The 24,038-nt window shown below is 32.3% G+C and overlaps 1 protein-coding gene across 21 annotated transcripts in view; it reads left to right on the plus strand.

The window, feature by feature from the left end:
* Positions 1–24,038, plus strand: part of NRXN1 (neurexin 1) — a 1,120,109-nt gene that overhangs the window by 90,996 nt on the left and 1,005,075 nt on the right. For 12 of the 21 annotated variants that reach the window (XM_082427614.1, XM_082427616.1, XM_082427619.1 and 9 more), the window contains 2 exons: positions 12,261–12,278; positions 15,617–15,646. The exons of 7 other annotated variants lie outside the window; for them this stretch is intronic. In XM_082427614.1, coding sequence (XP_082283740.1) covers positions 12,261–12,278; positions 15,617–15,646 — 48 coding nt within the window. The remainder of the gene's footprint in view (positions 1–12,260; positions 12,279–15,616; positions 15,647–24,038) is intronic. 2 more of the 21 variants (XM_082427621.1, XM_082427632.1) reach the window with 1 other exon arrangement.

Below are 24,038 nucleotides of genomic sequence, written 5' to 3' on the forward strand. Positions count from 1 at the left end.
CTAAGGTTTTATCACGTGTTATAAAAGTGGAACTTTGCTTTGATTTTTTAATGTTAAACAAGGTAGTATTCATTTGTTTTAAAATTCTAAAACTCTAAATTTCTAAATACCATTGTACTTTAAGTTCATTGTTTTTAAAAAGATAAATTGAGACAAAATTTCAGGAGCCATAAATAGGATTAACTGACAAGTAGGAAATAATTTCATAGTGTGTTGTATTTAAAGCTAGGCCTTGTATAGTAATGCCTTCATAGAAGTCACTTAAAAATTTTAAATGACTACTATATGATGCTATACAATGGATGATTCAGTTATTTCTGCTATATGAGTTAACCACAGTATGAAAAAGTATTCTAATCAGCGTACATCCCATTGGAACCAGAAAATGTTTATCACATTTACCAGATTAGTATCCCTAAAGGTAGTGTTTAGAAGTTACTAAAGAAAACTTTAAATTATGTATTTCTAATATACATAATTGGTATAGTTGCTTTGAATTGTTTTAATTGGATGGAGCATTTTAGTTTAGTAACTACACATCAGGTACTATAGTCACCAATTTAAGTGAAACCTGAGACTGTTTGGACCAAAATTCAGAGAATGCCATTTTAAATACCTTTCTGATATTTAAAGTTTTTCAGTGCAAAATTGGTAGAAAAACTAAAATTTGTTTGAGATCATCTTAAAATGTCATTAATCTAATCATATTAATGATTCACATTCCATCTGATACAAATATGTGAGCTTGACACATTTCATTAAATTAATAAATCAAAAAACTTACCTAAATTATGAAAAATAAATTTGATCCTTATAATTTCATTAAAATCATTTAATTTACTAAAATATTTGGTTTTATTGGTATCTTACTATATATATCAATATATCATGAAACATTAGATTACATTTAGGAAATAATGCTCATTTTTCACAGATGATTTTTTAAAAAGAGGCTCCATAATAAAAAGCCATTATTTTACTGGGGTTACCTGCATTCCAATTTTTTTTAACTTATAATAATTTGCTTCCTACAGATGTGCCGATAAGCCTTTAGGGTAAATGTGATTAACTGGAAATTTTCTAAATCTTCATAATATAGAGCAAAGAACACAGAATCTGGGGTCAGAAGATCTAATTTCTAGCATTTAGTCATTTGTTCTTCATTTAGTCCCTTGTATTTATTGTTTACTATGTGCCAGGCACTGTGCTAAGAAGAGCGGTGAAGAAAACAGTCACTATTTGCAGTACATTAGATTTTAATAGTTACTTTATTCTTCAGTGGTCTTGGCCACATCATTATGATAAATAATAAGATTACACAAATTGTTTTGTGAATTTACGTGACAGTTACTGTATTCTGCCTCATCTCCATCATCTCCTTCATCGTGATGATGATATCATCGTCAGATCTACTTAAGAAAGGACAATCCATGGAGGATTTGTTTGGAAATGCCCAATTAATGAATCTTGAACTGCCTCAAAATGATATTATAATAGAAACTAATACTAAAGGCCTGTGATTTACTTTGCCCAAATGCTTCCAGTTGTTAAAGTTCCTTAAATATGATGTGAGAATAAAAAAGTTGGCTTTTTTGTAGCAAATAAATCCTGCCTATGAAAATGAATTTAGTCATCCTCATCCCACATTGCTAGTTTCATAGAAGCCAAGCAGGAAATTAAGATAGGAAATTAATTACTCACTAAAACATTTGTTAAGCAACTCCTTTGTGTACACACCATCTTAGATGCTGACCATCCTGAACAAAAGAAGAGGAATAGAAAAGGCACTGCTCTAAAGCATCCTACAGTTTGTATAAGGAAGCATTAATCATAATAATGCCATGGCTAACCCCAGTAAACAGGTATTATCTATACATAAAATGCTTTATACTCTGTCATTATTGAATAAGTGGTTTTACACTTTTTCACTGCTGTGGGCCACAGCCTCTCTATGGAACAAGTTAAACATTTAGCAAATGAGAAAATTAAAGAAATGTTAAAAAAAAATGTATCTAGATTCCTAAAACTGATTTGTAGTGACAGAACCTAGAAGGATCCTAACTCCAAGCTCATCCTCCTTTCCAATTCCTTCTTCAGGGAGAATGAGATGAAACATTAAAGTATTGCCTATTGTCAGGAAATGCCTAGATTCTCCAAGGATTTCTAGTTTCTTAAAGATTCAGTGTTGTTTGTTCACCCTGACACTTTGTTCAAATCATTTTTCCTCTCTGTGACCGTTTTCATACATATTTACATGCTTTAAAGTGTTTGATTTAATTATTCTATGTTAATAGGCCCATTTAAAATTATCAAGTATATTCTCTCAAACTGCATCCAGCATAGTTTCTATTCAACTCTAAGAGAAGCATATTAACTAATAAAAAAAAATTCAGTATTTCAAAAATAGTGACTTTTCTACTCTTTTTCCATTATGTTTTGTGAGCATTACTTGCAACATGGCCCATTTTGAACATAATTTACTTCTGACCGCTCTAAGGTACACGTTTCCTAAGCTACTAGGTACTGCCCTGAGCTACATTTGCCAGTAGGTATTAGCCATTCCATGTATTATACATATTGCACAACTAGTTTTTTTCTCAGTTGTTGTAATAATATCAGAAATAAAGTTTTTGGTGTCATATTTACTATTTTTTTGTACAGGTGAGTTTTCCATAGTAATACAAGTTCTAAAATAGTATTGTCATAGTTCAGGCTGCTGTCACAAAGTACCATAGACTGGGTGGCTTATAAAAAACAGAAATTTTATTTCTTACTGTTCTGGAGGCTGGAAGTCCAATATCAGTGTGCCAGCATGATCAGGTTCTGGTGAGAGTCTGCTTTCAGGTTGAAGACTGCTGACTTTTTGGTGAATTTTCACATGGTGGAGAGTAGAGAGGGGAAGCAAGCTCTCTCATGACTTTTACAAGGGCACTGATTCCATTCATGAAGGCTTCACTCCTATAACCTTATATAATCCTAATTATCTCCCAAAGGCCCCACCTCCTAATATCATCATACTGAGAAGTACGGTTTCAACATACGAATTTTTGGGATACACAAACATTCAGTCCATAAAAAGTACTGAGTCAGGATGCTATTCTGGTTTAGAAACATATATTTTCTTCTTTGAAATAAGATAAATAAGTATCCGGTTATATTGGATTATCCCTTTCAAGCCATTCTAATGCCAGAGGCTGGACTTAGATGTCAGATGACCTCAGTACCCTTTGGAAATCATCTATCCTTTTCAATACTTTATTTATTTACCAGACAACAGCTCATTGAGATATCTAGATTAAATGTTATTAAGATATCGAGGCTATAAATATATTTCTGTTTCCATTCTTACATTGACTCATTTTCTTTACCATGTAAAAATGGAGATTGAATGTCACAAACCAATCATAAATAAGAGTACATTTCTATAATAAAATGAATGATGTTTAATTTTATGATCAGGCCTACATTCTTTAAATACTGAAAATAGAGTCGGCAGATCCACTCTAAATTTTTGTTCTTCACCTTTTTCATTCTTTATATGAAACTCTTTAACCCATTGTTTCATCTCTTAGATGTTTTTGCCACCTCCTTTTTTTTTTTACTATGTCACAATTAATGCTTCCATGTTCAGGGTTATTTTTCCATTCTTCCTACTCATAGTTTTTATTTGCCTACTTAATGGTGCATTTGTTATCAAGTAATAGCCCCTTGACAAGATCTTGGACTTTTATAGAATTAACTAGAGGTCTGAGCTGCTTCTTTTATCCTTTTTTATTCCTTGTCTCTGCCGTATTTCAGTGTTACAGAAATGTTGGTCCTTTTATTTGCCCATTCAGTTTATTTTCCTATAGTATAGTACTCAATAGGAAGCCTATTTTATAGGAAGAGAAGTCTTTGACATGTAATGTAAGAGAATTCATTGTATGAGACTGTGTGATAGAGGATGCTTTTTACTAATTTGAAAAACGCTGTTGTTATTAAACTATTATGTAAAAAACATTGTCATAGACTTACAGATAAAATCTGTGACAATAATATTAAATGACCTAATGGGGAATATTGAGAAAAGTATTGATGTTTAGGATGGAGCTTATGATTTGAAGTGGTCATAATAGCATTGTATTGCTACACATTTGGAAGCAATATATTATGAATTATAACTTGATGAGATTATTTTGAAAATTAAGTCTTTATCTTGGAAGCCATTTGGGTCAAAAAAAAAAACAAAAAAAAGTCTGTGTTCCAGCAATCAGAAAGCAGTTTGTACAAATGTCAAGAAATAATGTTATATCATATTCATATTATTCCATTTAAAAAAATAAAACAAACTGTTTTGAATGATGGAATTAACATTTAAATATGCTCTACAAGAGTCCAAAAAATGTTTATCTTTCAGAGTGCTTTCTTAAGCAGCAAATATCCATTTCAGGACAAGATAAGATGGGGAATTACAAGGCTACCTTAAAAGCTTGTATTTGTAGTGATTTAATTTTATGGATCAGTAAATCAACAGATAAAGGATAGATTATTCAAGCTTATGGTCCCCTCTTCAACATGGACTTGCATTCATATGGGTCTACTTAAGTACTAGACATTAGCCCAAACATCTCTATATATGAAATTTTCAGTGATATAGAATTGGTTGTACCTATGAACAAACTATTTTATTCTTAGCCTGTAACATAAAACTTTATTTTTTAAAGGAAAATAGGAGACTGGACAATGTATTTAGTTTTTCTTTCTTCTTGTCTATTTTTTCAAATTTGAAAAGATTAGAACTTGCTGCTTAGTTCCGAGGAGATTTACTATACAGCATGTATGTAAAAGGAGTGAAAGTAATATTTTTATCACATTCGCATTTTATAAGTAAAACGAAAAGGCAGATACACTATATGCGGCAAATTCGTATTATATTGCCTAACCCTCCAAAATATTTGACTTGGAATGAAAGTCTTCTTTTGTTTCAGATATTATAAAAGGGAAGACAAATTTTATGTGCTGTGAATGAAATGAACACTTTCCTTTAAATTTTAAAGGCAGCAAGAAATTATGGAATAATTCTCCATTTTATTTCTAGTGGTTAGAATGCCCATGGGTAAACACACCTGTTCTTTGCTATTATAATAGGGCAAAGATTTTATAAACGTGTTTTTTTATTTTTTCTGGAAAATAATTCATTCTCATAGTACAGGGAAGAAGAGTGTTGGGACCTTTTTTTTTTCTTCAATAAAGGAAATTAAACAGTGTTACATTTTTTGACTTTATAGAGTTAACACGTAAATGCAATTAAGAAAGAAATATTTTCCCTAAATATTTCTGCCTTCTTGTAACAGGATCAAAGAAATAATGAGTACAGCCTTCATACTTCTTTATTGTATTACTTTAAAAAATGTGACAATAATAAATATATTTTGATAATAGTTCCAGCAACATAGCACCACCTTACTAGACACTTCAGCATTACCGTATGTTGTCCAAATTCTTCATGTCTATTTTCTTTTTAAAACAAATTTTTTGGGAATTGACATATATACACTAATATGTATAAAATAGATAACTAATAAGAACCTGCTGTATAAAAAATAAATAAAATTCAAAAGAAAAAAAATTTTTTTTGAGATCTACGCAAACTTGCACAAGGAGCCTTAAAACATACTTTCTGTATACTCTTGGAATCTTCTATTTTTTATTTGGGTATCTTGGGCAAGTCACCCAACCACAGTGAGATAATATAAAGATTATATAGGATAATGTTTATGAAAGTACATTTAAAGTGGTAAGCCCTACCCAAGAGTTAGTATATTATTTTTTATTCTTATTTCTCTTGAGCATTTAGAAGAAGTTACTTGAGATCTTCATAACATTTTATAAAACATTTTATAAAAATTGCATTTGCTCTGATTATTTTCTGCTTTCCACTGATTGATTCTAAGGAATGCATTAATGTTTTGGCTTAACCTGATAGTCCTACATTATATATTAATAAGCAGAGAATAGCACAGTTTGTAGAGAAACCACCAACTTACAAATATTAGATTTAACCATATTAAATTGTTGGTATTTAACCAATTTTGATCTGAAAACAATAATTTTATATGTTTCAACCCCAGGTACTATTGGACTAAGTGCTTTCAGTCTTCGGAGAAGCAGAAGAATTCTTTTCAACAGTCTTCCTCCTATTCAAATGTCCTACATTTGAAAAGATTACTAGATATTTGGTTCATTGTAGGTAGCATTTTAGTCAACTCTGAGAGATTCCTGGAAAATTTTAACATACTATCTGATTCATTTAGGAAAAAAAAAAAACCCAGTTAATTCCCCTTAAAATTATTTTCAGTGATTTCTATAAAACTTTAAAATTAAATTAGCCATAAATTATAAAATATGCAAATATCTTGAGTTTTAAACACTAAAGAAAATGAAAAAGTTTTGAAAAACTGAAATATTCTTTTAATATTTATTGCATTTTTCTTCTGGACTATTTGTTAAATGTGCAAAGGTCCTAATGGATTAAAGATAACATGAATTATTTATTTTGAAATAAAATTTTATTTTTCCTTAAATATAATAATGCATTTATAAATGACAGGTCAGTTTTATATCATACGAACCATTTTCTATTCAATTTATAAAAATCTAATTTGTTAAACTAAATTTAGGACTTTTTCTTACAGTATGGTTTAGTCATATTTTTGTGCAACGTCCCCTTAATTTAATGACAAAATGTTTGTTTTTATTTCTCAGAGAAATTAAATAGATTCGTTTGAGAACCTAAGTATAAATGAGTAAAATCAGAAGTGTTTGAAAGTTTATTTGAAACATCTCTGTAATAAAATGATTTGTGAAAAAACTGTACACATCGAGCATATGTTAGACAGTTCTCTCAAATGAAGGGCCATTGGTGTCCTTCAGCAGAATTCACCTACTGTCTATTTAATGTTGGAGAACCTAGGACACATTGTGGAGTATTCTCTGCTGGTACCACACAAGCCAGAGGATGTTACCTGTTTATTTGCTCGTAAGAAAAGTCCCATCTGAGTACTGGCACACCCACTAGAAGGGGTGATATGTTGGGTAGGTAGGTAGGGGTGTATTTAAATTTATTTTCTCAACTCCAAACCAAGAGCTTTCCTCCTCTACTTCCTAAAATGTGGTGACTTTGGACTCTTAATAAGGAAGCACTACTCACCAAAACCAGCTTTCTTTGGAGAGTTTGTGTAGCAATGATTGAGCTTGGGTGGGAAAGTACATGGTAACACCCTGTTCACTGTTATCTGTCAATTCTGTACTAGGAAATGTTCATTTCTTAGTAAGCAATAAAACAATAAAAATGAACACACACAGTGTAGACTATGCTCTGTTCATGGTCACTGTTAAATGAAGTGGTCTTTCCCTAAGTCCAGCTATTGATATGAATATAGAAATGTTAACTCTCAAGGGTTAGATGTAGGGAAGAATTGAGGCTATAAAAGCAAAATAAAATCCTTGTAATAGTCCCTCATGAAAAGAAAATTTGAAATTGTATGCAATATAGTTTATGCGTGCTATTTAATATATACTTTAATATGTTGACTAATAACTGTTAAATTCCATTAGGACCATTGAACAGCTTAAACACCAGAAGAATCTGCCATATAATTAGACTTCCTTCTTTCTTCCTTCTTTCCCTTTCTTACTTTCTTCCTCCATTAACAAGATGGAGCATTTTGAATCGAATACCACAAGTTCTTTGTAACAAAATTGGTACCTACTGTGTGAAGCAGAAACATAGGGAGTCTCCAGCTTATGAAAGTATAATCTCAAAAGTTATTTGAATAAATTGGTTGAAACTCATGTCACATTTCCCATGGAAACAACACTGTAAGGCAAAGTAGACTCAGACCACTTCACAAAGGACTCATTAATTCCATGATATACTTGAATCATTGTATTGTACCAAAAGTATAGTCAGATGTTGCCCATAATGTTCCTAGGGAGAATGGTTTTATAGTTCTAAGTGTGATGCCAGGAACATCTCTGCTGCTTCAAGTTGGTTAGAGATACCCTTCTTATCACTCCTGAACAGTGAAAAGAGAGAAGAAAAATTAGCTTCTCTAGTTGACTCCCCTCATGCCCTAGGATCGAGATTCCAGCAGGCTGAGTGGGAGTGTCATTTAGGTGAATTTGAAATAAGTTGCTGAGCCCACCTGTTAAAAAGCATTTTTGAAACTAGCCGGATTCCTGCCCAGGCTGTCTCTTTCCTTCCTTAAGCCTCCATAGTGCACCTTTCTGCTTCATTTTCTGTTTGCACCTCCTCTTGGTTCTGGCTGGCTTTTGTCTTCCTCCAGCTGACTGCTGCCCAGATCCAAAGAACCAGTGATTTCCTCCATTTTCCAGTCCTTGAAGCATTCCCAGATTATTGAGGTTTTCTAAAGGCTTTCACTGTTAACACCAAAAGAAAAATAAAACAAAACTCCATCCTGTGCCACCATGGGAACCAGACCCTGCTCTACTGGCATTTGGTCCTCCAAATGAGGGGTGAAATCTTCAAAAGTAATGTGAGGGGCTAGAAAGACGAGGATAGACACTAGCAAGCTCAAGGTATGTTTAAAAAGGAAATAAAATTGTATTCTGAATTCCTCCTTTTGCTGGCTAGCACCGGCCACCGGTTTTGGAACGTAGCCCACTGTGGAGGGCATAGATCTGGGTGGGAAGCTGCCTGCGATAGTGGCAGTTCTGATGGAGGAGAGAGGGAGTGAAAGAAAATGAAGGGAGCCAGTCACAGGCAACTAGCAGAGAAGGAAGAAAGCTGAAACGGAGAAAGCCCAAGTAGGGGCAGGAGACTTCTGGCCAGTTTTTAATGTAAAATGTAGCATGTAAGTTGACTACTGCATGTGCATTTAGATGAAGTCTTTAATATTTCTAAGCTTAAACACTGATTATACAAAAAGGAGTTAATTGTGACATTTTATTCCAAACTTTATTCACTTGTCATGATTAAATTTCTGATTTTCTTTACATTGAAACAAGAACATTTTGTCCTTGTTCATTTCTCTTTTCCTAGTAGTATGTGATTAAGATTATGTGCAAAGAACACTGTCATAATAAAGTTATCGTCCTTGCATTCTTATAAGCTGGGGGCCAAAGGAAAAACATTTGTGAAGATGCTCTTTTGAAGTAATTTTAAAACGTACAATTTAATAGTCTGCAGCTTCCCTCAATGTCAGCACACAAATATCATTCATAACATGACTGATATTCTAGTGCTTGATTTCTGTCTCTGTGAGGGAAGTATGTCTTATCTGAAAGAAAAATAAGATTTAAATTATCTTTTTCATGGTTTTATATTTATTATTTTCACAATCAAAAGAAAAAGAGTGTGATCTTTATAGGTGGCATGGTGATCATAGTAAAGTTGATTACTAAGAGACTCACTTCATGTACACAGCAGGATTAGGTCAGCAGAATTAAGAAGCCAGGGTTTTCTGCAAACCAAGAGCTTTTCCCTAACTTGACAATGTATGCAGGTAAGGCTGGATGGACTACTTTCTACCTTACACTAAAGCAAAATATACTGATTTACCTTTACCCTGGGGCATGCCAATTTCAGCACCTCTCTCTGTGGCTGCTCAAAACCAAAATAGTATTTGATTGCAAAGAGAAAGCAAAAGTTGGTGTGATGAGAAAAATTATTATTTTTAAACTTGATTCTTTGTTTAGTCCAAAAACCAAGTAGGAAGGAAAGAAAAAAAGAAAAATACATAGAGAATGATTGTAAATGCTAGAGCTTCTGCCATTTATAGCTACTTCCAAATTCTGAAATAACATAGAGGTCATCTCTAGGTTAACAGGTTTTAAATCAACTAAAGCCAACAAATGCTTACCAAAGGGGTAGAATAGAATGAAACAAATAAAGAGAAGTTTTTTTTATCCTATGATTGAATCTGAAAATATATAGAAACTCAAGGAGAGTTTGTTCTAAGCCAGTTTTCTTCTTCTTTTTTCTTCTTTTTTTAAAATTTTTTAAATAGGAGTTAATATATTACCCTTTCTTTCACTCTAGTACTTCTTTAAAAGAATCTGAGTCTTCGGAGAAGACCATTTTGCTGAACATGGTCAAGTCAGGATTTGATTACACTTTGGGCATGACTTGGATTTGCATAGAAGGATTTCCTTTAGTTAAGCTGGTTCTCTGTATGAATAACTCAGAGAAATGCTGGATGACCGGGCGGGATCAGTGGTATTGCCTGTGGCTCCGTGCCTTAGTTAACAGTGAAAAGAGAACTCATTTTCAGGGAACTAAGTCAATGACCTTGATTCTATTAGTGCACCTTCCTTTCCTAATATCCTACTAAGGACATTTATAACATTTGTGTCAAGACTTGTCCTGTTTTATTTTGTTGACTTGTTTTTCACTTTCTTTTCCCTATTAGATTTTCATGCAGCACTTTACCAAAACCCTTTTCTGGGACTGTACTGCTCATGACCATATTTGCCAAAGGACTCTCCTCTAAATTCCCTGATTTTGTTGTTTTACTCTACATATTTAATAAACTTATTGAAAAATGAGCATCTTAGGTGGGAAATAGAATTTCAAAGGATGTCATTGTAAAAACCAAAGTATATAACATTAAAATCTATATCTTTGTAGGATTTCCAATATAAAGCAATAAAATGAAACTTTACTATTTGTGTCCATGTCATGTCCAAGTTGCCATTGAAAAGTAACAAATTCTAATTCCTTATTTGGTAGATTGGAAGCCTGAATGAAACAGGAAATGAATATCACATACCAAATATTTCAATCATTTTTTATTTCTTTAAAAATGAACTCTGGCAAACCAAGTATTTTGTATAGATGTTGTTGTCCACATTTATCCACTAACAATTTTCTATTATGTAAGGCCATATCAATAAGTGTACCTGTGTTGATATTTCAGTTTCCACCTAATATATTTTAAACAAAATTGATGATTCTTAATTCATTAGTAACTTTAACCATTAAAAAAGCTATTTGTTGAACCTTATGAAATGGTGCATTCACAGTTGTTTTTCTTTCAAGTTACTACATTTGCTGTTGTTTTGTTTTTTATAAACACCTTTCATCAAATGGGCAGTTTAAAAAATACAGCTAAAAAAAAATACAGCTAATTAAATGAAATACAAGAATGAGACAAGAAATTGTATGGATATACTTTACTGTTGAAAACATTTTGATAAGTATTGAAACCTTGCTCTCACCCTAGTGCTGTAAAACAGCTTTTCCTTCCATTTCTTACCTGATACCAAGCCCAGTGTCTCAAATAGTACTTGAATTGCCTAATAGATACTAATAATATTTTAAATTCCATACCCTTACATTGATTATGTGTAGGAAAGACATACAAAATCTGATTGTATATATGTCTGTGTTTGTATATACATATATAGAAATATACTTAAATAAATATATAAAAATATGTAAATATTGTGTAGATATATGGAAATATAAGGGAAAGTTCACCCAATATTATCATTATCTTAACTACATTCATATTCACACCCTAAACAGAAGCACAAAGTGAGTAAATCATGATAAACTTTGCCTAAAGGACAGCTGCCAAATGGACTGCTCTTGTAGTCATTACTCTTTCTACTTAACATTTTTGAAAGTTAGCATTTAAAAAATTATAATAAGCCATCGTCATCTGTGATAAAATATGAACACACCATAAACAAACTAAATAAATGATAGATTTTAGGTGCATAAATTTATGTTGTGTTTTTTTAAGGAAAGAAATTGAAGTATTAGAAATATTTAAAGGCCATGATAGTAAATCGATTACGTAGTTGGTAGAACAGGCATACCTTTAAGTGAAATGTCATGGCTATTTGCAATGAACTTTCTTTTGTCCAAGTAAGTCCAAATCAGAATTTAGAAATAGAATCTTTTAGAATTGTTATTTTAAGAAAAGCTGTAAGAATATTTGCCTAGGGCAACCATGCCAGCAACATGTAAGAGTTATGTTTGCTTTACCCAGGGCAGTGAAAGACTTTTGAACACTCCTTGCTCAGTACACAGCAGTATTACTGAAATTTCATCTCATATTCTTTAAATGCTGCCAATGGGAGGGAACCTGCTTTCCCGTGATTGTGTTTTCCCCTTTGAATGGGAGCGATGGAGCACTTGCATGATGTGTTTGGTGCCTTGCATGAAAAAGACATGCAAAGGCAAGGTCCAGTCTGCATGCTGCTTAATGAATGTTTTTCCTTTTCTCTCCCTCCTTGTCATGTGCTTTCAGAAGACAACAATGTGGAAGGTGGGTGCTTTATACTTTATTTTCCAACTTTCATTTGCCTTTTATTTTTTAGTATTAATAGAGTACATCTCGAATGTAGAAGGTAAGTTGAACTTCTTTCTGAGTATTTGCTGATTTCTGGATTGTGTATCATTTTTCATATAGAACACACACACTCTGAACTCCATCAGCCCCAAGTATATGAAATTCCTTCAACCTTAACTCCAGCCTTTGATGGACTTCAGCATCCCATATGAACCTTAGAATACTTATTTCAGTGTTCTGCATGGAAAAATGACACAATCCTGCTTCTTTTATTTTAAATGAGGAAATATTTCTTTGCAGTTTCTGAACACAGTGCATGATTCTTTCTCCATTTTTTTTTTTCTTGGTCAAAATGATTTCTTTCAGAAATGTTGAGCATTACATCATCTCTAGCCCATTGGTCTAGTTTCAAACGATTTGATTTATAAAAAGAACACAAAATAAAGTACTGACTGTAATTAAGATACATAAGTTTAGATTAAAAATAAGCCATTGGCCAGTGGAAATGAAAGCATACAGCACTCCAGCGTGATTACTGGTAAGTATATTTGTAATATTCTGTGTCTGTTAAATAAAATTATGGTATTTGTTTAAGGTTTTCTAAAGTTATCTCTATCAAGGAGTTTTGAGAAAGTTACACATTTTTCCTGTAGAATCCAACAAACTAAAACATATTTCAACATTCTTTAAAAATTTGTTTTAGGATTTTTATCAAAATATAGTTGATTTTCCATGTTGTGTTAGTTTCATATTTCAACATTCTTACCTTTGAAGAACTTAAATGCATTAGTCCATGTGCTGCCAAAGAAATATGTAAAGGATAAAAATACAAAAAGAACTAGGAAGAACAAAGAATTGTGAAACGGAAGTTGATGTCCTATCAACTTACATAATCACAGCATTAACAGTTCTTGCATAAACAACTTACTAGTATCTCTATCAGAAGAAAGTGTTTAGCACATTTTATTTTGTTACAATGTTTTGAAATATAGCCATTTATAATGTTCATTTCTACACAATGGTGGATTCCCTAGAAAAAGAGTCCCCATCTAATGTTACAGATAAATAGCCATTAAAGTTACTGAGATTTGGTGTCTCAAAGAGCAATTCATGATAATACAAAGTTGATCAGTAACAGGTTTCAACATATTATTTGTGATTCTTTCATGGATTCTTTCAGTTGCTTAGTTGCTAAACATTTCTGTTTCATTATTTAAGTAAAATAGATTAGAACTTTAAAAGAAATCATTAGTGACTATTTTTCCATGTGTTGCATCTGCATATGGCTTTTTTTTTCTATACTATAATTTAAATAGCATGTGAGTATGTACTTGGAAAAGATATTACCCTGCAGGTCTGACTGACATCTTTCAAAATCAGTCTCATTTATAATTGTGCATGTTATTTGAGATCAAAAAGGTTTTTTAAAGTATCTTTCTGACTTCTTTTGCATTTCCTTAACCATCCTGTAAAATGTTCCATGTTTCTGTTCTTTTCTCTTTAAATCCAGTTGCATTCCAAGGAGCTTTAAAATCACCTTAATAAGCATGAATGCCTCTGTCCTTACACACACTCATCCCATGAAAAATTTTGACAAGATTTTCAGAGTATAGGCTCATAAACTATTGTAATAAAGTTTATTCAGTCATAATTTTTAACATCCCTATTTATAACTCCACTTTGGCAATATAGTCTAGCTCCCTTAGAGGTAGAAAGTATAGCATGAACAGTGTTAATGCTTTTGAGATTTAAAAATTTCCATTCTCACTAAGGTGGTATTAAAAACCATTGAGGAATCTAAAAGTTATATCTTGTACAGAGATATTTCCCTGATTTATCGATAGTTTACAAAAAAGTTATAATTATTAGGAAATATGTATAATAATATTTAAAGTGAAATTAAATGAAAAATTATATAACCTGGACAGATAAGCCACTATTCTTAAGCATATAAGATATCATGAGTCACCAACAGATCATAAACCTTTTAAACTGATTGTATGATTTTTTTGGGGGGGGGAGTGGTTAAAATCACTTAGAAAATACAAAAGAAGCTAGATTTCAGAAACTTTAAACTACTATGTTAAATAATTTTTATATTGTGATTATATGATGATTTTAATGTATCTGCCCCACAGGAATGTTTAAATACCCCTTAAATTTTTAAGAAAATGATACAGATTATTTCAATACTGATGCAAGTAATATACAATGTTATGTAGCTCAAAGTCTCAAATATATTTGAACTAACAGTGGGAAATGAAATACACATTTTATTAAATTTGTACGTATGCTATATTTCTTTGACATTATCCCATATTCTTGAACTATACAGGGATTGAAGAGTAACTTAATTTCTGAATTTAGAATAAAGAACTAGGAATTAATGCTGAAAAGTAAAACGTATCTTCTTGGACAGTGAAATTTTTTTTTAAAGAACATTACTAGTATTCTTTAGAAAAGGGGTGATCTTCAATCTGAAATTGTCAAGCAAGAGTTAAAAAATAATTCAAATAAAGGGAATTCAATATTCTTTCAGAAAACTTCCTTGATGAAATTATATCTTAAATATACTCATGTTAACTCATAGTTTAGTATTTAAGTAATGCTTAAGTAAAATGCTGAATAATTTTGTTCTCCATGGGAAATTACTTAACCCTATTTAAAGGTGATCCACTGTTTCTTAAAAACATTATTCTGTAGTAAATTCAGACTTTACACCTGCATGTCTGATGATCTTTTTTGTATTTGAACAAGCTTATTCAATTGCTACATGTGTCAGACAAGGAGACATTTCTGCATTATCATTTCAGTGTGACTAAGGATGTGTTTTTTTTTTTTTTCATTTAATTATGAAACTTCTCATTTTTTGATGAGGGGAAAAAGATCAGACCCAGCCCATGTTTCAGGTATTCCTTTGGGTTTTTTAAAATATAATTTCATCACCAAAGAATGGCAAGCCCTGTGGGGGCAGTGTTCAATACAGTCTCATCAAAGGGCACGAAGGGCAGATGCAATATTTAAGGGATTGGTTGTATTTTAAGTCATGCTCTTATACTCTTGAATGTTGCAACTGATACATAGAAGAAATACACGGTGCAGCATATGCAAGTGTTTAAATTGCAGTTCTATAACTCTTTGCCCCAAAGCATTCCAACCAGGAGTTGAAAGAATGCTTTTTGATTTGCCTCTGTGATACAGACATGTCTCATAGGAAACAAGATGTCTGTCACTGAACATTTTTGTCACTGTGACAACCCTGCCTTCCCATGCTCCCTTGTTTATTGCTGACTGTGCTCTTGTTTCCCTTCAAGGTCTGGCGCACCTGATGATGGGCGACCAAGGTATGGGCTCTGTTCCTTTTCCACTCTGCTTTCAGTGTTTTCTTGTTCTGTAGCTGCTTTCAAACCATCACTGCAAAGGATGGGCAAATGCTTGCAAATTATCTGGCTGCAAATTAAATACGTAATTTTTGTTCACATTTTTTCATGTGTTTTTCTCCCCTTTATTTGTTGGTTTGATATTGGTTTGCTCTTTTGATTTTACTTACCTTTATTCTTTGCACTATAATATCTGCAAATAAATGAGACATAAGAACTTGTAATTGAAAGTTTCCATACGTTTATCAGCATATGCAGTTAAAGGTAGTTATAGTAAAGAAAAACCGAGAACCATCATAAATTAACATATGAAAAAAGATATTTGGTTTAATGTACTGCACCAAAAAGAGTCCATTGTTCACCCATGCATGTCAGTTTGGGAACATGCAGACATCTTTGGCTTCTGGCTTCTCGAATGCTGAGTATAGTGTTCTACAAAATCAATACTTTTTCTACCTACAAGCATTGTGTATCTCCTTTTGTGTAGTCTTTTAAAGTGAGCATGGGCTTCCTAATTTCTTTGCATGTATTGCCTCAAAAAGGCAGATTTCTCAACATGTACTGATTGTATCTCCATTTGTTTTCAAATCCTATTTATACCTTCTTGTATATTTAATTTTCGAAGAGTAGTGCATATACATATATTCATAATTCTTACTGTTGTTTCTCTCCTCTTTATTCTTTTTGTATGGAAATCCTTTCTTCATGGAACCATTTCATCAAATCCATAGGTAAAAGTAAAGGTATTACATTATTTTATTTCTTCTTAATATCATCTATATGAATAACAGTGCGTCTATATGAATAACATTATTTTATTTCTTCTTAATATCATCTATATGAATAACAGTGTGAATAACATTTGCAAAATACATTTTTCAAATGTATTTAGACCTTTTGGCATTAATAATGGGCACTGGGAGGTAGGTATGAGTGGTAATGAATATTTTATGAATTTAAGGTAAGAAAAATCCATCAAAATGTTTCCCTTTGTTTTTTTCTTGCTCTTTAGAGTGATTTTTTTTTTGTGTCGGCTGCTAGTATAAGTAGCATATTTAGAAATTAGTGACAGGTTTCAGTGTCAGTTCTTGCAGTATCATTTAATGGTAGTTAAATGATGAGTTTAGCCACCAGAAATATATCATCCTCAAACATTTAACTCTGGAGCGCACCTGCCCCAGCCATTCTGCCTAAGGATGTACGTCTAAGCATGTGCAGCATTGAAATGGTGCTGCTGTGGGCTCATCAGCTTGTGGTCTGCTAGATGTCATATGTACACGTTGACTCCATGATAACCTGCAAAGGCAGTGTCCCGAAAGAGACAAAGGAGCAAGACAAGCCTGCTCTCTCTTTTGTGCATACTAACTTTGTTTTAAGAACATTATCAACTCAGGTTTACATTTCTGCATCTCTTGGTAAGTCAGGCATGTGTACTCTTTGACAGTATTGGTGCCAAATTTAAAAGCATGCTTAGTTTGCCATTTAGAACCATCCATGTGTGTTTAGTGTTTTCATTAAAAGAAAGTAGACGATATGCAGCTGTGGTAAATATGTGTCATAGCCTTTAAATTAACCATTTTTAACTATGTATTGGTGAATGTGCCCTTGGTCTCTAGTTTTGTTTTATTTTGTTTGTTTGGTTTTTGTTGTCGTTGTTATTGTAAACACAGGCATGTGTTTCCTTGAATTCTCTGAATCTTTCTTTTGCTGTGAATATTAATCTGGTGAATTGAGACCAAAGCTCACAGTTCTGCACCTTTACATTAGTGTCATGTAGCAGGGAAACTTTTCTGTTTGAAAAAGCACCGAACATGAGCAGAGCAATAAGTAAGAAATGATATCAAAGTTTTAAATGTGTAACATAGAGCTTTAGAAACAAATGTTTGGATACTTTGAGCCAATAAAAAGAGAACATATGCTATTGCAGTTTGTGTTTTGGTCAACCATTTCAATAATATAATTTAATCTTATTTTAAGCCTTTAGCAACTATGCAATGACAGTATGTATCAATTCTTTTAGAGATTTTGTGTACCATTTGGGATACTTTCTAGACTTTTTTTTTTTGAGGCAAAATTACCATTACTTTCCTTTCTTAAGTGGGCATTTTCCACCATGTTCCTTAGTATAGGACTCAGGATGGCATAGAGGGAACTGTATTTATATTTTATTTTAGTGGCTGAGTGAAGTAAATGTCTATGTGTTTGTATATGTGCATGTTTGTATGAATGCATGTGTATACACAAACTTTCTAAATATACACACACATATATACCCATTATGTTGTGAAAAAAGTAACTCTTAAAAATAATATGCTAATTATATAACCATTTAACTCTACATATGGAATAATTCATGTTTAAACTTAGCTGATATTCATTTCAGTGTAATTAATGTTAAGTGTCACTTAACTTTACTCAGTTTTACTATGTCAGTCTTAAATGTTTTCTGTTGGCATGTGTGTCAAACATATATTTACCAGTTTTCATCAAATTTTATTCCTCAATCAGCACAAAACTACACAGGACAAGAATTTGGTATTTCCTTTACATTCTTCTTCTGTTAATAGGACCAGGATGCTTCTTGGTGTTAAATGGGGAAAGAAGACTTTAAGATGGACTTGGGTATTTTGCAAATCAAAGTGATCACCTTTATATGCTGGTTAATTATGTGTATAGAAATGAGAAACATGATTTAAAAGTATTCATTAATTGCAAATTAGTTCAACAAATCTGCATTCTAGAGCAAAAAATACAATCTTGACTATGATGTGGCATCCATATTCAATGAGTGTCAATAAAATAGGGAATGAAAACATGTGAGTAAGTTAGTTTAAATGACAGAAATGGAAGTGCTAGGAGAGTGGTTAAAAAGTGTGATCAGTGATAGGCATTCAGAAAAGATAAAGATAACACAAATCAGGATCTCCCTTCGGAAGATATCCTTGCCTTGTGCCACCTGTTGGAGGAGTCAAAAATGTCTAGAAACTTGACAGTGTGGATTCTTGTATCAGGTTAAATCCTAGTTGTGCATAAAATATGTGTTAAACCTGCCTACTCTAAAATAACTGATATGCATTGGAAATTCATGCTTCTCAAGTCTTCCCATCAAATTATAATACTGGAGCATTTTTCTTGACACCACTTTTCTCTTTAGGAGTAGTGAATTCAGGTGCTCTGGAATGACCATCTGTGGATTAAAGTCTTCCTTTTTTGAATCCAGAAGCAAAACTAGGTTCAAGAGCATTATTGCTATCATTTTGATTTATTCTGTATGGATTCTTAAGTATTTTCTGAATTTTTAAATGTCCAATGATAGACAAATGTATTTCATTTAGAAAGTACATTAAAAAAAAAAAGAACATTTATTCTGATAACCTTCTTCATCCTCCTCCCCAGGCCTCTCTCTAGAGGTAAGCACTGGTATCACTTTATGATGTATCCTTACAGAGTTGGTGTGGATCCTTCCATACTCCATAATTAATTCTTCAGGGTTTGAAAACTGCAGAATTCCTTACCATATTACATGACAAAAACAGATAAGTCTGCTGGAGACATGTTAAGGCTCATTGCTTTGTGCTGGCAGAATGATAATGAATGAAATGGAAACTTTCTCACTCTTTCTGTAGACCATCATGCCTCATATTTTCATTTGGTCATTCTGTTTCAAATTTTAGAGTTGATTATTTGGATTTGTTTTCATGTTTTCTAAACAAGGATATGTCACCTTTAATTGGTCACAGGTAGGAATAAACTTTGCTTTCTTTGGGATAGCTGAAGAGAGATAGTATTCAGGGCCAACCTTACTTCTGTTGGTTGTCGCTAGGTAGATTCAAATGGTCTTTGTGACATTGTGTTTACTTTCTTTTTAGGTTTGAAATTTGTCATGGGTGTTGTTAGGACTATTGATAATACTAACTTTATTCTCCACTCTATTTAGAATTTAGATTTATCTATTTGCCTGGGGAATTTAGTTTTTTGTTTTTGTCTTTTTCTATGTATGTTTAACTGGTCACTTCATTCCAACAATTATTTATTTATATTTTACTCTGTTTGAAAGAAATGAATGACCATTTAAATAAGAAAACGTCAAAGAAAGCTACACTGCAAATCCAGCCATCGTGGCTGGTTAATAGCTTGGGAGCACAGGTTAATAATTGTCAGTTAAATGTTGATTGAAAGCCTGTATTTTCCATCATAATAATCATTATAATTGTATATATTTATGTGAGTGATTATATATTTAACATCAACTTTTTCCTAGTAGAATGTAAGCTCCATGTGACTTTCTTTTTTGACCATTGTATTTCCAGAATATTTTTTTTACTGTATCTTGAATTTGCGATTCTCATGACTTAAGTATGTGTGTGTTGGGAGCATATTGGAAAAGGTAGATGTAGAGGAGGACATGGAGAGTTTGTAGTGGACATAGTAGAGGGTGGAAAAGGAAAAGGAAACTTATTCAAATAGCTAAAAAAATTGTAGCAACAGATTATATTGAATCCTCTCTGTCTCTGTCTCTAAACTTCTTTTGTTTCCTATCATTCATATCCTTGTCCGAAGCTGCAGTATTTCTTTCTAGTAAGACATCATTCCAATAGCACTTTAATATGTCTTAGCCTATATACAGCAATGGTCCTGTAAGGAAATAAAGTCAGTGTATTTTTGTGTTGGAGGGTTTTCAGAAATTTTAATGTGATTCACTGTCACAGTGGCAAATAATCAAATTTTATTTTCTAACTTTCACTATTCATGTGTTAACAAGTACAGGAGTTTTCACATAAGATGTGAATTCACATAAGATGATAAGCTAATGTGGTTTCCATGAGTTTTTTTTTTTTTTTTAAACTGTATCAACTGTGATATATCATAAGAACTTTGTTTAAATTGGGTTAGGATTGTAAGCTTTCAATAAAGCCAAAATTTGTCTTATCTTGTGATATGAGCATATTTGCTATTCCTTGCATTTATGAGTCGTACAACATATTTGCAAAATAAGTGTCCATTTGACTCTTTCAAATGTTTATTGTTTGATTATCCAGGTTTCTCATGTTACTAGAAAGCCAAGTTATTACAACTGTCAAGCATGTAATTACACATTTTAAAAGTGCCTAAACTTTATTGTATTCGTGAAAATGAAGATCTTAGAATAATTATAAAGAAAATACAGATTTTTCTCATAACCAATTGTGTTAATACCTAGGTATAATTGATTCCATTCAACTAATTGATAAGCAGTATCAAAGATTATGTATTTTAAAAATTTATCTGTAATGTCAAACCACAATTAATATTCTATTTACTCTTGAAGTAGATTTGATATTATTAATACTTAGAGAAGAATAACACATTTAGTATTCTTATACATTTTCTTCTGTTTCCGTGATTTTTGTTACCATCTTTCATCTCTCATGTTGCTGTGTAGCTAATTTGTCTGTGAAGTGCACAGTTTCCAGTCACCAGTGTCATGCAGTGTATTTGTTTTATAACTCTGAAATACATTTTGCTGTGGTTTCTGTTGTAGAACTAGTTTAATTTTGAAAATAATCACATTTCTCTGCTTTCGTATGGCTTCTTAAATCATATCTCCTCATTTAGCTTCAAAATATTAACTATTCTGCATTGTTCAGAAGCATTCGTGAATGTTGACAGAATCTTACTGTATTGGAATGCCTATGTGTGGTGTATTTGCAACCAAGACATAATTTATTTTGGTTTATCTATTACGACTTCTACTGTTGCAGTACTGGAAGCCCCTCATTCACAGCTACCGAACATGGAAAGACCAGAGTTTCACTTCATGAAATGAGATATTAAATGTCTACTTCATCAATACGATATACTCAGAAGGCTATGCGACTATTTAGAATTCGGTATTTATTTTGCAGTTCTTCTTTAGCCTACATGCCTGTCAGTTCTGAGTACAATCAAGAAAAGCTACCTGAAGAGTAAATATTTCTGTATTATCTCTTGCTGCAATTTAATCAATTTTGTCATTATATTTATTACTAAGAAAAGTCCCAGCTCCTTTTTATCTCTGCACTATTGGCTCTGTGATGAGAAGTTTCCCGTTTACATTCTGTAAATAATTATGACATTGAGTAACTGGTAAACTAAATAAGGATTTTGTTAGGCTTGTAGTGGATTAATTAATCCTCAGAGAAGAGCACAGAAAGGACTCTTCACAGTCTAACAGTTTAAAGAATGATGTAGTAAAAATATAAATTTAGATGCTTTACTGAAATAGATCATAAATAGCAAAACATTTACGTTATATCATGTTGGATATTAAAATGAGAATTCCTTTTCCAAAATCATGATTTTATCTTATTTATCCATTTTGAAATGTATTTTTGTTAATCTGGATTAAAAAAAATCAAAACATTTAGGCTGGTAAGAAGGTATTTCTTACATTGTGTTGGCCATTGGTTTTAAAGAACACTATAATTACCCAGAATGCTTAGCTCATATACTAATGAGATTTGAATCTTTAACTAGAATCATAGAATGTTAGAGCAGGGAAGAACTTTACAGATAATCTTTAAAAAATTGTTGACACTCTTTTATTTGTAAGGTATAATAGGAGATATTGCTTATTATTATGATAGGCAAAACACTGTGGAGATTTTGAACTAAAATAACTGATATAGAGTAACCAGCCGTTCCTAAGGAGACCTTAAAGACTTGCTCCACTTACACACTAATAATCATGAAACAGGGTTTTATCTTCTTATTCTTAAAAATAAAGTTAGAGGTAGTGTGAAGGAAACCGATCATAGAGTATTATATAAGATGCTGTTGTTTCTCACTTTGAAGGTTTCATTTTAGGGGTAAAACTCTACCTTATAACAGGGGAACAGTATAGGGTGGTAGGTGAGCGTCATGACATCGTAAGACCTGGGTTCATATCCTGTATTTGCTCTTTACTGACCTTGGGCAAATAATTTAGCCTCACATATCTAGCTAATAGGATCTGTATTATTAGCCAGTAAAAATACTCCATTCTCAAGTATATTGTTACATGACAAATCACAAAAGTAAAAGATGGTTTTTATCAATGGTGATGATAAAATAAAACACACTGTGAACCTTTAGATTAAATAAATTTGAAAACTAATGGTCTGTAATCTGCCCAGGGTTTTAAAAAGTTATTAATGTCTTAATATCGTCTGCCCATCCTATGAATACCCTATAATTTATGATTCTGTGATTGTTTTAAGTTATAACTAACTGGACATCAGTATTCTGATGGCCCATACTACAAAGAATATTGTAAATACAATAGAGCATGAAAGGTTGAGTCTACTCAGTCAAATGTATTTAGATATTTCTGTAACTCTTTACATTTTCACATTTCTCTTGCATACAGTGATGAAGCTGAAATGGACTTGCCTCCCCTTTGAACAAACCTAGGAGTTCAGTGCAAAATGCTGCTCTTTAGATGCAAATTAATGGGCTGAAGGGGGCAGGGAGTTAAATATTTTCTCATGGACTGGAAGTACCATCTAGAGGAAACATTTTTATGAATTAATGTTTTGCCTCATTAACGACTTAATAGAGTGATATATGAGTTAAGTTTATACTAACCACTTAGTCACCTGAAGACCAAATTTTCAAAGATAAAGCTAACTAGGGTCTTCCCTTCTTCGATAGGTATCTTTGTGGGAAAAAGAAACATAATTACCTTAAGATACTTAAATAATTGGCTATGCTCTCACATCCTTCAAGATTTTGCTCAAATGACACCTGAGTCTCAAGAGACTTATTTTGACCATCCTATTTAATACTATGATTTGCCCCTTTCCTGAACTCTCTTACCCCAATCTAGTTTCTCTTCCATAACAATTACTATCCTTTAACACGCTTTAAAATGTTTTCATTTATTTTGTTTACTGTTTATTTTCTGTCTTTCTTCCACCAGAATATAAGAGGGCAGAGATCTCTGCCCTGCCTTATATATCTCAAGGGCCCCAGAACAGGGGCTGGCACAAGTAGGTACTCAATAATATTATACCTGTTTAATGACTGACTGATTGGTTAAATAAGTTTATAAAATTTCCTTTTAGATTTTACTTTGAATGCTCTTTTTTCTTTCTCATAATACACTGATTTTCAAATTTCTTTTTCCTTTTTGCTTCAAGGTAAATATTCTAATAAAGGAAAAACAAATAAGATCAATAAAACCAGAATTTTTCTCCTTAAACTGGCTGTGAGGAGGACTCAGACGCGACCCTTTTGATCTTCCTTGTTCCCTGCCCAATGTAGGTGATCTCACAGAATTTGGAAGGGATTTGAAAACCTCTCCATTGACCACTGATGGTCAAGCCTTTTCTTTATAATCCCTCTAATAATCAGTCTT

The sequence above is a fragment of the Balaenoptera physalus genome (assembly GCF_965194825.1).
Source record: "Balaenoptera physalus genome assembly, chromosome: 15".
NCBI lineage: Eukaryota > Metazoa > Chordata > Mammalia > Artiodactyla > Balaenopteridae > Balaenoptera > Balaenoptera physalus.